Source organism: Helianthus annuus, chromosome 16 (assembly GCF_002127325.2).
Source record: "Helianthus annuus cultivar XRQ/B chromosome 16, HanXRQr2.0-SUNRISE, whole genome shotgun sequence".
Taxonomy (NCBI): Eukaryota; Viridiplantae; Streptophyta; class Magnoliopsida; order Asterales; family Asteraceae; genus Helianthus; species Helianthus annuus.
The window spans coordinates 96,282,485-96,299,478 of record NC_035448.2 but is presented as its reverse complement, the minus strand read 5'-3'; the positions used below and the strand labels follow the sequence as shown (position 1 = coordinate 96,299,478).

Genomic DNA, 16,994 nt, shown 5'->3' with positions numbered 1-16,994 from the left:
CCAGGGTCTTGGATGTGTGTTAATGCAGCGCGACAAGGTCATTGCTTACGCCTCGCGCCAACTTAAGATTCACGAACGAAACTACACGACGCACGATTTAGAGCTGGGAGCTGTTGTTTTTGCACTCAAGATATGGCGACACTACCTGTACGGTACCAAGTGCACAATTTACACCGATCACAGGAGTCTCGAGCATATCTTCAGGCAGAAGGAATTGAACATGCGTCAACGACGATGGGTCGAGCTGCTTAACGACTACGAATGCGCCATCAAGTACCATCCAGGCAAAGCCAATGTTGTGGCTGACGCCCTCAGTCGGAAAGACACTTTACCTCGGCGCGTGCGAGCGCTACAGCTTACGATTCAGTCTAGTCTTCCAGCACAGATACGAAATGCTCAGGTAGAAGCATTGAAACCCGAAAATGTCAAAGCTGAAGCCTTACGCGGCTCACGACAACGAATGGAACAGAAGGCAGACGGCGCCTACTATGTAACGGGGCGTATTTGGGTCCCACTTTATGGCGGTTTGCGCGAACTTGTGATGGATGAAGCTCACAAGTCTCGCTATTCGGTACATCCAGGATCGGATAAAATGTACCACGATATCAGGACTACTTATTGGTGGCCTAGCATGAAGGCCCACATCGCTACTTACGTTGGCAAGTGCTTGACCTGTGCAAGAGTCAAGGTGGAATACCAGAAACCAGCGGGCCTACTTCAACAACCTAAGATACCGCAATGGAAATGGGAAGAAATTTCCATGGATTTCGTTACAGGCCTACCTAGATCCCAGCGGGGGAATGATACTATATGGGTGATCGTGGATCGACTCACCAAGTCTGCACACTTCCTAGCTATAAAGGAAACGGATAAGTTCTCCACTCTCGCAGACATCTATCTCAAAGAAGTTGTTTCGAGGCACGGGGTGCCCACTTCCATTATTTCGGATCGGGATGCACGATTCACGTCAGAACTATGGCAAGCGATGCACAAATCTTTCGGCTCACGATTAGACATGAGCACAGCATATCATCCTCAGACGGATGGGCAGTCTGAGCGAACGATCCAGACTCTTGAAGACATGCTTCGGGCATGCGTTATTGATTTCGGCAACGGCTGGGAAAAGCACCTCCCTTTGGTGGAGTTCTCGTACAATAACAGTTATCACACCAGCATACAAGCCGCTCCATTCGAGGCATTGTACGGACGTAAATGCCGGTCACCTCTCTGTTGGGCGGAGGTGGGGGATAGTCAGATTACGGGTCCAGAAATTGTAGTGGACGCCACAGAAAAGATTGCACAAATACGACAACGCATGGCGGCAGCACGCGACCGTCAGAAAGCCTACGCGGACAAGCGTAGAAAGCCTTTGGAATTTCAGGTCGGGGACCGGGTTTTACTTAAAGTCTCACCCTGGAAGGGTGTGGTTCGTTTTGGCAAACGGGGCAAACTAAATCCGCGGTATGTCGGACCGTTCGAGATCACTGAGAAAATAGGCAAGGTAGCCTACAGATTGAATCTACCAGCTGAACTCGGTGCAGTTCACAATGTCTTTCACGTGTCGAATCTGAAGAAGTGCCTGTCAGATGAGACCCTTATCGTTCCTTTTAAGGAACTTGCTATCGATGAGCAGTTGCAGTTCGTCGAGGAACCAGTTGAAATCACGGACTGGGATGTGAAGGTCCTCAAAAACAAGAGAATCCCTCTTGTTCGAGTTCGTTGGAACTCCAAACGTGGCCCAGAGTATACCTGGGAACGCGAAGGCAGGATGACAGAAAAGTACCCCCAGTTATTCGGAACCAATGCAACCACTACTGAGGCTGAAGCTACTACTACGGAATTTCGGGACGAAATTCCAGATCAACGGGGGGAGGATGTGACACCCCAGGAAAACCAGTGAACGATATAACTTACCTAGCTTCCTCAGTGAGTGCGTACCAAATTTCGGGACGAAATTTCTTTTTAGTTGGGGATAATGTGACAACTCGTACTTTAGACCTATCTTGTAACGCTACATGCTTATGTGTAATATATTATTTAAGGATATGTTTGTTATGTGCATTGTGTAATATGTGTATGTATGTATGTTAATCGAGCCCAAACCGCACAAACCGTACAACCATCACTCGATCGCACATGGCCATTGGGCCGTAATGTTTGCACACGGACCAAAAGGGCAGCCCATGATTGGGTTCGGCCCACCCACCTCACATGCATAACACTTGGTGTGTTTGAAATCCTCTCATATTTGCAAAACATTATCACACACAAAACCCTAGCTCTCCTCTCTCTCTCTCACGAACCGAAGGCAGCCAAACATCATCCTCATCGAAGTTCATAGGGTTCGGACCATTCTCTTGTTCGGATCAACTCTCGTTCGTTCTCTAGTCGGTTAGTATGATTAACTATTGTTTGATGATATTATGTTGTGTGTGATATGATAATCTCGAATGATAACCTAGGGTTCTTGATAGCATGATTTAGTATGATGATAATCGATAGTGTTTTAATATTGATCATGTGTTAATGTTCTAGCCAATCGGATATGTGATTGTAGTTATTGTTCGGCTATCATGTCTTGTTTGCGAATTAGATTTGCATGATAATCTGGATGTTATATTTGATCAATGATGTTTCGGCTGTGATGTATCGAACTTGGATAAGTATCGAGTTGTTATATTTGCTTGCTATGCTTGATGATTAGACTTGATATGTAATTAGGGTTCTTAAGGAAACATTTGAATTATGCATGTTTGATCCGTATAGGTTGTAAGATTTGAATGGAAATTGTTAATTGAATATGATAAACTTGGAAACTTCGAAATTGATTGCAAGATAATAGTTGTGTAACTGATATGCATAATATTCGGATAATTAAACCTATCGCACAAGGGGCCTTGATCGCACAAAGAGCCTCAATCACATAAGCCAGTCGGTCGCACATCATGGCTGGATCACACACAAGTTTCCTGACCGCACAAGATGGCCCAATCGCACAAGATCCTTTGGATCAAACTGTTGCAATGTTGTTAAGCAGTTGGGCCGACCAGCCCAGATAGAACCGCACAAGCCCACTTCCGATCGCACAACCCAACCGGATCATACAAGATCAGTTGGACCGCCCAAGACCCCACTCGCACAAGCAGATCAGTCGCACAAGCTGATCTGGTCGCACAAGACATGTCCAGTCGCACAAGGCATGTCCAGCCGCACAAATGGTAATGCTGTTTAACTGTTGGGCCTCAAGGCCCAAACCTGGTCGCACAACCCGATCGGATGTATGTTGGGCCGTATGTATTTCTGGATCGCTCAAGACATGTTTTTATGGTTATGTTCATGTTATGGTTTTGTTTGGGTTTCTTGACATTGGGCCGGGTACTAGTGGACTCCAACGGATGACTCGCACAAGGCCGCTAAGCTTGTGCGAGCCCAATCTTGAATAAGTTATGATTATTGAACGTGATGTTGCATGTTGCCATGATCCGTATGTGTTTTTATATGCTATCTATGTGATGCTTGTCTGCACTACTTGAAACCAAAACCTGACTTGTATGGTAACCCTGTTAGGACGTGGTTGACCACTTTAGTTCAAGAAAACCTCTTGTGTATCTGCCGAGCAACCCAAGGTGAGTTCACACTCTTACCAAGGCATGGGATTCCCGGGGTGTTGGGAATGGGATTGAAAGGATAAGGTTGAATAGATTCATACGGATACCATTACTAGACTACCATACCGTCGTCCTCGGTTGTGCAGGATACATACGTAAAACCTACGTATATTTATGCTACTCGCTATCCTCGGTTGTGAAGGATACTCACGTAAAACCTGCGTGAACAGATACTCACTACTGCCTCGGTTGTGTCAGGCACTTACGTAAAACCTACGTAAACCCCCACGTACCTTATCCTCGGTTGTGAAGGATACTTACGTAAATCCTACGTAAACTTGTACGTATTACTGTTCTCGGTTGTGAAGAACACTTATGGTTACGCATAGTCTAGTGGATTAATAACATGGGAAGCCCCCACCAATAGAAACTTATATTGGCCCAGTAGAGCCACCTGATACTCATGAACTTACTATTACGCATTTACTTTCTGTGAACTCGCTCAACTAGTTGTTGACTCTCTGCTGTATGCCTTGCAGGACCTTAGGTACTAATGGAGCTTGCACAAGGAGGAGCAGGTCGTTGTGGGCAGATGGATCGTGATTACTTATTAAACACTTATGACGTTTCAAACATTAATACTTATGTTGGGTTTTACATAAATGCTTCCGCTACATTTACTTATGTTGGTTTTGATAAACACCTTTCGTATTGATGGATAACTTTTACTATTTAATTACATGTTCAATATGATTGGTGGCTTGATCCTGGTCATGTCACGCCTCCTAGCGGTGGTACTCCGCAGGTGGATTTTGGGGGTGTGACAATAACCGAGATTGTTTTTGTCATTTCTAACTTTTTGATTTTTGAAGAAAGGGCCTCGATTTGGGCTTGTAAAGAGGTGCTTTCATCAACCTTATGGGCGCCCGGGGCAATAGATTTATTGCCTCGGGGAGTATGGCACTGAAAATTGGTTTGAGCAATTTCCTCAATTTGATTGTAAATTTCATTTGGGCGATGATTACCTAAAAGTCCCCCGGAGCTAGAGTCAAGTGTTTGTCTTGTGTGTGGCAACAACCCATTGTAGAAAGTGGATACTTGTTGCCACACCACAAGACCATGATGAGGACACTTTCTTAGTAGCTCTTTGAACCTCTCCCAAGTTTCATATAAGGATTCCCCATCCTCTTGTGAATATGTATTAATTTCAGTCATTAATTTAGCCGTTTTAGCAGGAGAGAAATAATTATATAGAAACTTTTGGGCTAGTTCATCCCAGGTGTTTACCGAGCCAACTGGGAGGGCGTTGAGCCAAGCCTTAGCTCGGTCTTTTAGTGAAAATGGAAACATGCGAAGGCAAATTGCGTCGTTTGATGCTCCATTGATCCGAAAGATATCACATATTTCTAAGAAATTAGTAATATGTAGATGAGGATCTTCGTCCGCAAGTCCATGGAAGGTTGCGGAGTTTTGAAGCATTTGTATCAAATGTGGCCGAAGTTCGAAGTTGTTGGCTTCGACATTCGGTGCATTGATAGCGACGCCTAGATTACCTACGGTGGGGCGTAAGTAATCCATGAGAGTTCGTTGGTTCGCCATTGGAAGTGGGTCCCCCGAAACTTTCTCTTGGTTTTTAGCTTTAAGTCTTTTTCTGAGAAAGCGTTCGGGTTCTTCTAGAGGTTCTTTTATGTCTCTACTAGAACTGGAGCTCATACACTACGTAGAAAGTTCAGATGCGGCGCCTAGGTTCCAAGTCTTGCAATAAAAAACAGAAAAGAACGTTGGTCAGAAGGTTCACCACGGCCCCGTGCTCAGATGAACACGACCCGTGGTCGGAGATACATTGATTGTTTTCCGGATCCCTGTTACTGGGGAGTTGGACGCGGCCCCTTGTTGCACCGACACGGCCCCGTGCTCAGCTCTCTGTAACTCGGAAAATAAAAACTGCCAGTGACAATGCTGGGCACGGCCCGTGTCCGACCAGGCACGGCCCGTGCTGAGCTCTGCAGAAAACTGAAAAATTAAGAAAAATCCTAAAAAAAACAGAAAATTTAGAAAAAGCGATTAGGCCGTTGATTCCTAACTTTCTTAAAATTCTTGTGTCCCCGGTAACGACGCCAAAAACTTGATGTGTACGTGGTGCTATATATTTTTGGTGTATATTTTAAGCCCTTTTACACTTTTTAGCCAAGTATTAAATTTATAAAACACGATATTTACTAACACTAAACACACATATGGGCAAGTGCACCCATTGTGGACGTAATATAGTGCTGGTAAGATACCGAGGTCGTCCAAGGACACAAGAGCTTTTAGTACCGGTTTATCCCCAACGTCTAATCAAATCAAAAAGTTAGAAAAAGGTTTTAAACTAGAAAAATAAAACTAACTAAAATGCTGAAAAGTAAAATAAAAGTAAAAATAGATAGACAAGATGAATCACTTGGATCCGACTCGTGTGTAGTGTAACCTTTGATTATTTCCGCAATTTTGCAAGTTTTAAGAGATTATCTTAGTTATTGTAGTAGGCCCCTCTTTTGAAGGTGACGTTACCCTCAACCCAGTAGTTTGAGTCAGCAAGGATACAATCCTAAAGGGTCGGATTATTGAAAGATAATTAATTAAGTTATTAATGCATAATGTGGTAGGCCCCTCTTTTGAAGGTGACGTTACCCTTGGCTAAGTAGTCTGAGTCAGCAGGGATACAGTCCTAAGTAGCCGGGTTAAAGTTTTAATAGTAGCTTAACTTATGAGGGGATCAAAGAGTTTGGACCCCCGCCATCCAATACCGGTGGGTATTGAAGGAGGTCCTACTAAATTTGACCCAGGTCCTTTGCAGGATCTATACACTGAACAATGGCAAGACTCTTACCAAACCGTTCCCTTAACCCCCGACCAGGTAGCCAACATATCTCCATATAGACCGTGGAGATATGAATGGTGAAAATCTTTTATTTTATATAGACAGTAAAATAATGCCAAGACACCACAGACAAACGATAAGGAAGAATTACCTTCAACATAAGAAACTAGTTATTAAAGTCATTAATACATAACCAAGTAAAAAGTGCGAAAAGATTAAAAATAAAAAGTATTACACTAAACACTTGTCTTCACCAAGTGATGTAAGAGACTTAGGCAAACATGGCCTTTGATTGTCAAGAACTCTTACGATCAATCTTGGATCCCGAGACGACTCACACACTCTATGATGGACAATGGATAATGGTGGTGGGTGATGGTGTTGTGATGGTGGTGGGTGGTGGGTGAAGTGTGAGAGAGGTGGTGTGCCAAGGGATGAGTTGCAAGTGATCCAAGCACTCCTATTTTTAGGCTGAACAGAAGCTCGGGCACGGCCCCGTGTCCATCCTCCTTCTCCTTCTTCATTAATTGTAGTTTGTCTGCATTAGTTGACCACGCCCCCGTGTCCGCTGGGCACGACCCCATGTGAAGAAGCGTATCTGTACCATCAAGATTTCCCTAGATCCTGCGAATCTTAGAGTTGACCACGGCCCCGTGTCCGCTGGGCACGCCCCCGTTGTGGGTGATAGAAGCTTCTGTAGCTTTGTCTTTTCTTCTGACACTTAGGCACGCCCCCGTGCTCACTAAGCACGGGGCGTGCTCAACCTTCTATTCTCTTGTTTTGCTTGGGAAGATGCTGTTGGGAGGTCGGGCATGCCACGTTTGTTCCTTTTCTTGTATTTATGTTAGATTTAGCTGCCTTTTTGCTTCTTTTGTTTATTTGAGCTCATTTAATCGTGAAAATACGAAAAGAAGACAAAAACACACTTTTTCCAACATTAGTACTAAAAAAGGGTTAGTTTTATGCCACAATTGATGTAATTTATATGTTGCATTTTGTGCACATCAGGCAACGAATACTCTATTAAGCCCCCGAAACCCCTTGACAGATGATGAACATCAAAACATTGCATTTGATTCAAGACAAAAAAATAAAATACAAGGAAGTGTAGAAGAGATAAGATGCAAACGAAGTCTTTCTTCATTAATCAGTCATCACAAGTTACGATAAATCTAAAGAATATACATCTACCAACTGACCTAAACCCACACTTTCTCTCTATAAACTCTCCCTGTCTCTCTAAAATATGCTATGAACTGAGCTCACTTGAATGAATCACAAATCTAACCTAATATAACACACACACACACACAGATATATATATATATATATATGTGTGTGTGTGTATATATATGCTAGACAAATTAAGTACTAAACCTCAATCCTTTAGGGAAACTTTCCCTAAACACACACAACTCAAAAAAATCTAGCACTCAAAGTGATCCATACTACTTCAGGGATATTCCTCTTTCCCTGAAGTTTACTCCTGACATCTTTGACTTTGACTTTGTCTTCTTTTTAGAACTTGGACTTTTCACAAAATTGATAATGCCACAGTTACCATGCAGATTACTGCACTTATAGACTCCCCCTTAATTGTTGCTATCAATTTTGTATGACACTGATAATCTTCAGTCACCAGGTATTGCACTTACAAACTCCCCCTTAATTGAAGATATCATGTCTGCTTTTCACTTTGGCAAAGACTTGATCTTTTTGGCAGAGCACAACGATGTTCAACCTTTCTAATTAAAGAGATGTTGTCGATCACTCAAATGGCCGCTTTATAAACTCAAAGAATCCAACATTCAACACCGAAGATATTCCTTCTCAATCTTATCCCAAATCAAGCTAAAGTGAACCAACCTATAACCAAATGTAAGTAACGTCGCTCGATCTCTTAATCTTCAAACTTAATCAGCAAAAGATAGAAACGTCGGATTTTCAATGCCCAACATTAAACACTTCAAATATCACAAAGACATGAAGTTCAGTTTGATAAGTTAATAACAAACTGAACTCCGAACATGTACATCCACCAAAGTTTAATCAAAGTCTTCAATCATAAATGCATAATTACATTTTGTCTCGTATCGTCATGATTCATACGTATCTTCATGAATCCACTAATTGCCTGATGCCTTTCATTTCCAATCTCCCCCTCAATGTAAGACCCTCCAAATTATTTCGAGAATCTAACTATCAACAATTTGGAAGAGGGACCAAGAGAAGTAATCTTCTCTACTCTAACCGGCATATGATAAAGGCTCAATCTTCAACTAATCAGCAATCAAGAAATCACCTTCATCACGAACACACTTGACTAAACCATGAACATACTTGATAAAACTCCATCAAACACATGCCTAAATTGAATCATATTATAAACGTTTCACCACCGGTAAGATTAACCTACTAAATCTTAAGATTTCAACATGAACTTGTCTCTTTACCGCATCTAGAGCATAAACGCAACAAAAAGATACCAAAGGCCTAGCCGAAAAAAACAAAATCCAAACAAACATGCCGCCGGAAAATACATAGTCCGATGATAACCCTAAAAAGGCACTTGGAAAGAAGCTGGAAAGCCAAAATCACCAAGGAAAAAACAATATGCAACCACAATTTGTAAGTCTTACACAAACACTAAACAAAACACCCAAAGAAACACACGATCGTGAAAGGCGACCAAAATATCACCTCAAAACCCTAATTGAGTCTGGATTAAACAGGTCTAAAACGCCATGGCTTACTTGTCGTAGACAATAGGCAGATTGGAGAAGAAAGGTAATGGCAACCGATCGTTTGCCGGCAACCACAGGTGAGATAAGCGACGAAGACGACGGTAAAAGGGAACGGCGGGTGCAAATGACACACCCCAAAGAACAACTTAAATACCCAAATATTGTACAACCCACATATGCAAATGTACAAAACCCGCAAGCTTAAAACACAACCAAAGCCACACGTACAACAACATAAAGCACCAAAATGTTGCTAATTGATAATATATAAATTTATAAAGTAAACCAAATTTGACTTGCCATCTATGCACAAAATGAATCAAACTATAAACTATGAACTGAAATGTGAAAGTTTCCATCAACTCTTTAACCATCCAACATCCCATAAACCAAATTCGATTTTATGGAACTATTGGTAAGTTGATGTTATGAGCAATATATACTATGTTTTTAGGGGGTGTTTGGGATTGCTTATTTAACTCAAAAAGGACTTTTTGGCAAAAGGACTTATTGACTTATGACTTATCCAAAATGAGTTTTTAAAAAAATGTTTGGATGAGCTTATAAGGTGGGAAAGGGTAATATTTCATGAAAAGCTAAAAGGAGTTTCAAAAAGTCAAGGTTTCCTGACTTTTCAAAATGAATTTTCCACCTTATACAAAAAAATTGTTCTAAAAAGTCATTTTCACATATCCAAACATTATTTTGACTTATTGGCTTTTTTAAAAACCCAATAAGTCAATAAGTTGTTTAAAAAAGCTAAGTCAAACACCCGCTTAATATCAATTAAATTTTTTTTAAAGTGGCAAAAAGAATGAGAAAAAAAAAACATTAAAAATAATAAGTAGATAAAAGGAAAATAAAAATAAAAAGAGAGCATGCCAAAATAATGATATGGGCCCAAAGTCCTCCCTTAGTTATTAAGATAACAAAATTGGGCCGGCCCATGTATTACCCGTAGAAGATGTAAAAGATTCGATGTATAGTTTGTAATTGGAATCTTGCCATATGAAATCCCAACAATAACCCTAACAAATTCATTTATTCACCATTCTACCCCTGGGCAAGGGTTATGCTCTAGGGTTTAAAACCGCCTAACATCTTCTTTTGTTGGCTGGTCTGGTGGAAACAAACACAACTCTGCTGCAGCCTACAATAATCGGAGGACAGACAGACCCCCTTCAATCTCATAATATCCCAATTTGTCGAATTACAAGCTGCGATGGGAGCTGTAGGTGATGATATTGGAGATGTTAGTGATTATGAGTTGACTCATCATGTTCGTCAAGCTCTAAAAGCTGTTCTCGAAGTAAGTACACCTCTTTGTTATTTATTTTTGTGTTTTACTTTTGTTATCTGTACAAAAGTTGGTTTTTTGTTTTATTTTCAGTTGTGTAATTTAGGGATTTCAAGACTTGACAAAAAAAGGGTTTTTTATGCGTCTTTTTTGAGATACAGTTACTTAATTATGTGTTTTTTGAGCTAGAACTGATGATCATGTGCCTTTTGTTTTGCAAACGACTTTATTTTGAGGTTTAGTGATTTGTATAACATGGGAAACGATGTACCATAGTTATCAAGGTAAGGCGCATAGGCCTCGCCTGGGGCCTAGGCGCTCAAAAGAGCGAGGGCCTGAGAAAAGCCTATGGTACTAACTTTAACGTTATTTTACTAATTTCGTGAAAATAACGTTAAAAGCTGAGGACGGTTAATCATGCATCATGTGGTGGTGTTGATAGCTGAAAGACAAAAGGGTATATGCACTAATCGGTCTTTGTCCCGATTGTTTGAGTGTTATGTGTCTTAGGTCCAAGGCTTGATACAAAAATACAATCGAGCCGGGGGTCTCACTGGAAGCAGCCTCTCTATTCCTACGGGGTAGTGGTAAGGCTGTCTACATCTACCCTCCTCAGACCCTACCTTAGCTTTGCTATTGGTGGGATTTACTGAGTATGATGATGATGATGATGATGATGATGATGATATATTGATGTGGTGTGAGTTGTTGCAGGGTGACACGGATGAATATGATCAACTCATTGGAAATATGCATCACACCGAGCGCCTAGTTCCTGATGAGGTGGCAATGCTTGTGGTAAGTTTGTTGCTGCTTCTAAACAAATTGAGTTTATATTAAAAGTTATAAGACGGAGTTCTAAATTTGTTGTTTGTTTGTTTGTTGCCAGACAATTCTAAGGGCCTTGTCTGGAGCGGTTTCTTTCATCGACATTGTGCATCACCGTTCTCTTCTTTCATCTGTAAGATATTTATTACTTTACTACGGTTATTTCCCCTTTTCTTTTGATGGGTATGCATATAATCTTGAAAATAATACTTTCTAGATATGCGCAATGAGGTTCTGGAACTATGGGCCAGATGTGATGGACGCATTGATGGAGTTGGTTGTGACCTTGGTATGTTGTGCTAAGTTTTATAATTTGTCTGAATAATAAGTTTAAACAGTTTCTTGTACTAATTACGATATGTTTTTTCAGGCTACATCAAACGGAAAATACGTTGATTTGTGTTTAGACATGCTTGTAAGCAACTTCATACCACCTTTCAATTTTCTAGAGATATTGAAGCAGCCACGTGGATTAGCAAAAAAGGACCAAGTACTTGCCCGTGTACATGCAGCATTGAAAGGAATTGCTGATTTAGTGCCTCTAGCACCTTCTAGATTGGAACAAATTGTCCGGGAGAGAGTGCCAAATGTATTCGCCAAGGAAGCTGTGAGTCTAGCACATACTATGAATTAAATACGTTTGTTTTGAACAATCTCAAATGGTGTTAACTTTTTTATATTTTTGCAGCAAATAGTTGTGTATGTGGAGAACATGCTAATGTTGGAGAGTGGTGATATGGGAGAGTTTGTTGGCAACTCTATGATATTTGAATTGGTGAATAGGCTGATAGACCTTGATGTAAGTCATTTCTTAAAGCACTGTTCTGATTATTATCATAGTTATTAAAGGCGCTAAGCATAGTTATCAATTGCGACCATTGCGGGCGCAATAGCGAATAGCGATGCGAATAAGTAGATGAGCGCTAAGTTGCTGTAGCGCCTGAAAAGCGGGAAAATAGTGTCATTGTAGCAGGATTCCGACCACGAATTCCGGCTCCGGTGCTGTAATTTCTGCCGGAAACCTACCGGAAGTCAGGAAGAAGAAGAAGAGAAGAAGAATGAGCGGCTGCAGTCTCAAGTCAGGAAGAAGAAGAGAAGAAGAATAAGAGCGGCGCTTTTTAGGGTTAAATAATCTTTTGGATTTTAACCTTTAACCCCTCTATCTTTTCACTAGTTAATATATAGTCCCTAAAACTTGTAAAAAATTACATAAAAGTGTAAAAATAGCTTGTGTATTTTAACATTTAACCCCCTCTATCATCACTAATTTACATTTGATCCTTAAACTTCAAAATCTATACATAAAAAGTATAAAATTAACATTATATATATATAAAACAAATTACAATTAGCTATTTTTTATTTCTTAAATTTTTAACTACCTTATCGCTAAACACAAAATAGCGGGCGCTATTTCGTCGCTATCGCTACGTAGCATATAGGTATCTCGTCGCTATTTGTCGCTATTCGCTATCGATAACTATGGCGCTAAGCACACTCAAGGTGCATAGGCCTTGCCTGGGGCCTAGGCGCAAAGCGCAAAAAAAGCGAGGGCCTGAGAAAAATTAAGCGCTCAATGAAAAAAAGTTAAAAATATATTATGTATTAGAAAAAGAATACTATTCTTCAAAAAAAAAAATAAACAAAAGCTATTATATAAAACTATATATCATCTATTTAAAACCAAAAGTTCTAAAAATATTAGTGTATTAGTGTAGAAAAGTAGTTTTCCTTAGATAAAAGTAGAAATCTGGCTAGAATCTTGTCGTCGGAATTTAGAGAATTTGGCCGGAAACTATCCGGAATCTAGGAATCTTGCTGGAATGTGCGCCTGAACCATCACCTGGAGAATTAAAGCGCAACTGCCTCGCCTCGCCTGAAAAATGGGCCTAGGCGCAAGAGGCGATGGCTTTTAACAACTATGATTATTATTATAAATGCGATGTTATGTAATTGATAGATGGATTGAACGTTTTATAGGTGGAGATAGGATGGGATGAAGTTTTGCTGGATGATCCAAATAATAAAGGGATTTTTTTGATGGAGCTAGAAGATTTGGCACGAACTGATGAAACAGAGATGGATATGGATGAGGTAACCTCAATGCTTCATCACTGTTTTTAACTACTAAAATAACTTATTTCATAAATATCTAATTTTTTACGCTCTTGAGTTCAAAATTACTAAAGGGTATGTATCGCTGTCTTTCTTTAGCCTCAAATAGAATACACTGGTCGAAAAGTTCTTTGGGGAAACGTAGTAGCTCAGAAGTTGGATACATTGATGGAGCTCGCCTTTGACCACCTTCAATCTTGTTTCAAAAACGGCCGCTTGCCTCAGGTACCTCTTAACAGTCTAACTTTCACTTTTTGACTTGATACATGCTCAATGTTATTCTGTTCATTTACGTATTGAAATTTTTATTTAGGTGTTCGAGGCACTTCTCCAGTCATTTCAAAGTACTGTGTTGAATGCATACAAGTCAAAGTTTGCACAGGTAACAAGTTAATCCTTTCTTTCTTTCATATGCTTCTAGTTTCTAAATGTGTGTGAATCCATTAAATACACATTTTTTAACCCAAAGTTTTGTTTTTGAAATTGTAGTTTGTTATGTTCTATGCTTGTTCGCTTGACCCCGAAGATTGTGGGACACAGTTTGTGAGCAAGCTTCTTGAGATATTTAAAAGCACTGTTTATCCTCAAGAATGGAGGTAATGCTACAACTCATTACTATTACTATGAACATAGATGGGGAAATTTTAACCCGTTAATACGAAAACGGGTCATTGGTATCATCGAGTTTTACATTTATTCTAAATTGTTTCAGTCAGATGACTAATGGCTTAGTAGTCAATAGTCATCAATGGCATCATTGAGTTTTTAGAATATCCTAAAATGATTCAAACACAGGACAAAAGGGTATTTTTATGATCTAAAATGAACACAAAAAAGTTTGACTGGTCAATTTCAGTTCAACCCGCTTTCATGTATGGTAGGCTAATATGTTTTTGATACTTTGCAGAATGAGTGCTGTTGCTTATCTAGCAAGTTACCTGTCTCGGGCAAAATTTTTGTCTACTTCGTATGTGACAATCATATTGGAAAGGTTGGCATGCCTTTTTTATAACTGTTGAAACTACTATTAATAGAAGATTTTAATTGTTTGATATAAACCTTCACCAGGACTTGCATTTAATGAGTTTGTTATATTGTTTGTTGTCTCAGCTTGGTGGATTGGTGTTATAAATATAGCAAAAACCAAAGTGGAGAAATAAATTTAAAGAACCATCGCGTTTTTTATGCGGCGTGCCAGGTATGAGATATTTTTAGGTAGTGTTTGTTTCATGGAATGCAATGGAATTGGAATTTGCATAGGAATTGGAATCAGAAGGAATTGGAAATTCCAATAAGAATTGGAATTTGATGGAATTGGAATCTACCGATCTCTTCCCGCTAATTCTGGTCGAGACTTTTCGGGTCTTTAACGGGCCAGGGTGGGTTGAGACGTTTCAGATCACTAATGAACTAGATCGGATCATGACATTTCGGGTCGTTAACGGGTTGGGTTAATTCAATATGTTTCGAGCCGAATCGAGACGTTTCAGCCGGTAATGGGTCAGGACGTTTTGGGTCGCTAACAGGGCCAGGTCGGGTCAAGACGTTTCAGTTTGTTGACGGGCCGGGTCTAGACGTGTCCGGTCGATGCTATGTCGTACGGATGAGCATTTGGTACACCAGTACCGTACCAACCATTTTCGGTACCGTTACCCGTTTTAACCATTTTTCGGTACCGGTATTTTGGTTGATTTACCGGTAAATACCGGGTACTGTACGTACCGGTACTTGCTCATCCCTACTATGTCGGGTCGTGTCGAGACATTGCGGGTCAGCGCGAGCTAATAGGGTTGAATTTTTACGGGTAGGCGGCGGGCCGGGTTGGGGCGAGGCGCTGTGTGTTGGCGATGAACGAGTTCGGGTTGAGACATTTTAGACATTAGATACCGGTTAAAGATTCTAATGACTTTACTTGAACGTGTTCGGTTAGCAATAGAATGGAATTGAGATTCCAATTCCATCCAGATTCCATTCCATTCTGTGAAACGAACACTAGCTGAGTAGAGAAAATGTGTGTGTGGCTATTTTTGGTATCTAAGATTTCAATATCATTGTGCTCGTCTTAACTTACAGGCCCTTATGTATGTACTTTGTTTCCGTATGAGATCGATTCTTGCAACTCCACGGCTCAAATCACAGCTGGTGAATATGCCTTTAGAGAAAATTTTCAAGCATGCCTTGAACCCGTTAGAGGTAACTTTCATATCATTACATATAAATATCATCCATCCTATGAGTTTTTACTGAATTTGTTTTGTAACAGGTGTGCTTGCCATCGATAGTAGAGGAATTTCTGCGTCAGGCGAAAGCAGCCCATCTGTTTACCGTATCTAATGGCACTTTTCTCTTTGATCATCTGTTTGAATCAGAGTTGTCTCGTGCTTTTGGTGGGTTTCAAAGGCTCGATGTTTTCTTCCCCTTTGATCCATATCTATTGAAGAAGTCCGACAGGTTGGTTAATAGCATCTGTTACAAATCTCGTGATTGCCATTGAAGGTCAATGCTGATTATCTTTGTCCGTTTAATGTGCAGATTCATCCGACCAAACTTCATATACTGGTCAATGGTGAGAACTACTTACGACGATGACGAGGATGATGATGACGACGATGATGATGATGATGATGTCGAAGATGATAATGATGATGAATTCGACATGAACTTGAGTAAAATGTCTATTACGCCCAAGGATTCCTTCATGTTTGGAAATCTACAAGATAGAAAAATGCAGATGCCTTCTAGAATCAGACCTTCTACTAGTCCAGAATCTTTGTGATTCCCAATTGTGTGGAGAAAATGACATTATTACCCTTGATGGATCTGGATGGTGATTTAAGCAGGAGTGTTGATAATTTAATTTTGTTTTAGTTGAAACAAAGGGATGTTAGTTAAAATTGTTTTCTTATAAAAGAGAACCAGTTACTTGTAATGACATGTTTTATTTTGGATTTCATATTTAATTAATATTGTTTTGTGGTTGTAAATAATGCCTAATCCTCTGCTGAAGTTCATCACTAAACATCTTTTTGCCATCGAATAAAATTTCATATTGTTATTTGTTACCGGACTAAAAAAAAGATTCATAAAAACGAATTTTTACAAATAAAAATTCTTAAATTTTATATATTATGGCATGCTTAATACAAAATTAATTTTATAAATACAACCATATAAACAGTTTATGCACATTGCTTGGCAGGCATGGATATGGTGAAACAAATTCAGTCAATTATAAATATCTTATGTATCATAGCAATAAATTTAATGAGTAAAGTATTATTTAAGTATTTGTGGTTGACAATGTGGAGCCCCCTTTTCTTTTATTGTGCAACGTTTGGGACTGAGGTTGATACAAAAAATGTAAGGGCTCAATATACAATCTGGTGTCAACAACAGGGACTCAAATTGTACTTTACTCAAATTAATATAATTATGTATATGGTTTCATATAATTGAAATTGAGTCTTCCTCTTTACACTTAGGGGCTGTTTGGTAGCCTCTGAATGGTCATTAAGATGCTACCTCTTAATGTAACCATT

General features: G+C 39.9%; 1 protein-coding gene and 1 non-coding gene across 2 annotated transcripts; both read left to right on the top strand.

Annotated features, from left to right (window-relative positions):
* Positions 1-4,722: 4,722 nt before the first annotated feature.
* Positions 4,723-4,829, top strand: LOC118488717. The gene has a single exon (XR_004885261.1). It is a non-coding gene; the product is annotated as a small nucleolar RNA R71 (small nucleolar RNA).
* A 5,458-nt stretch (positions 4,830-10,287) lies between these two features.
* Positions 10,288-16,439, top strand: LOC110918082 (RNA polymerase I-specific transcription initiation factor rrn3). The gene is made up of 15 exons (XM_022162461.2): positions 10,288-10,524; positions 11,227-11,310; positions 11,402-11,473; positions 11,558-11,629; positions 11,711-11,947; positions 12,029-12,139; positions 13,321-13,434; positions 13,555-13,680; positions 13,769-13,837; positions 13,945-14,051; positions 14,363-14,446; positions 14,566-14,653; positions 15,529-15,648; positions 15,719-15,906; positions 15,988-16,439. Exons 1-15 carry the CDS (start codon positions 10,438-10,440, stop codon positions 16,229-16,231), a joined length of 1,803 nt encoding a protein of 600 aa, XP_022018153.1. The 5' UTR covers positions 10,288-10,437; the 3' UTR covers positions 16,232-16,439.
* The last annotated feature ends 555 nt before the right edge of the window (positions 16,440-16,994 follow it).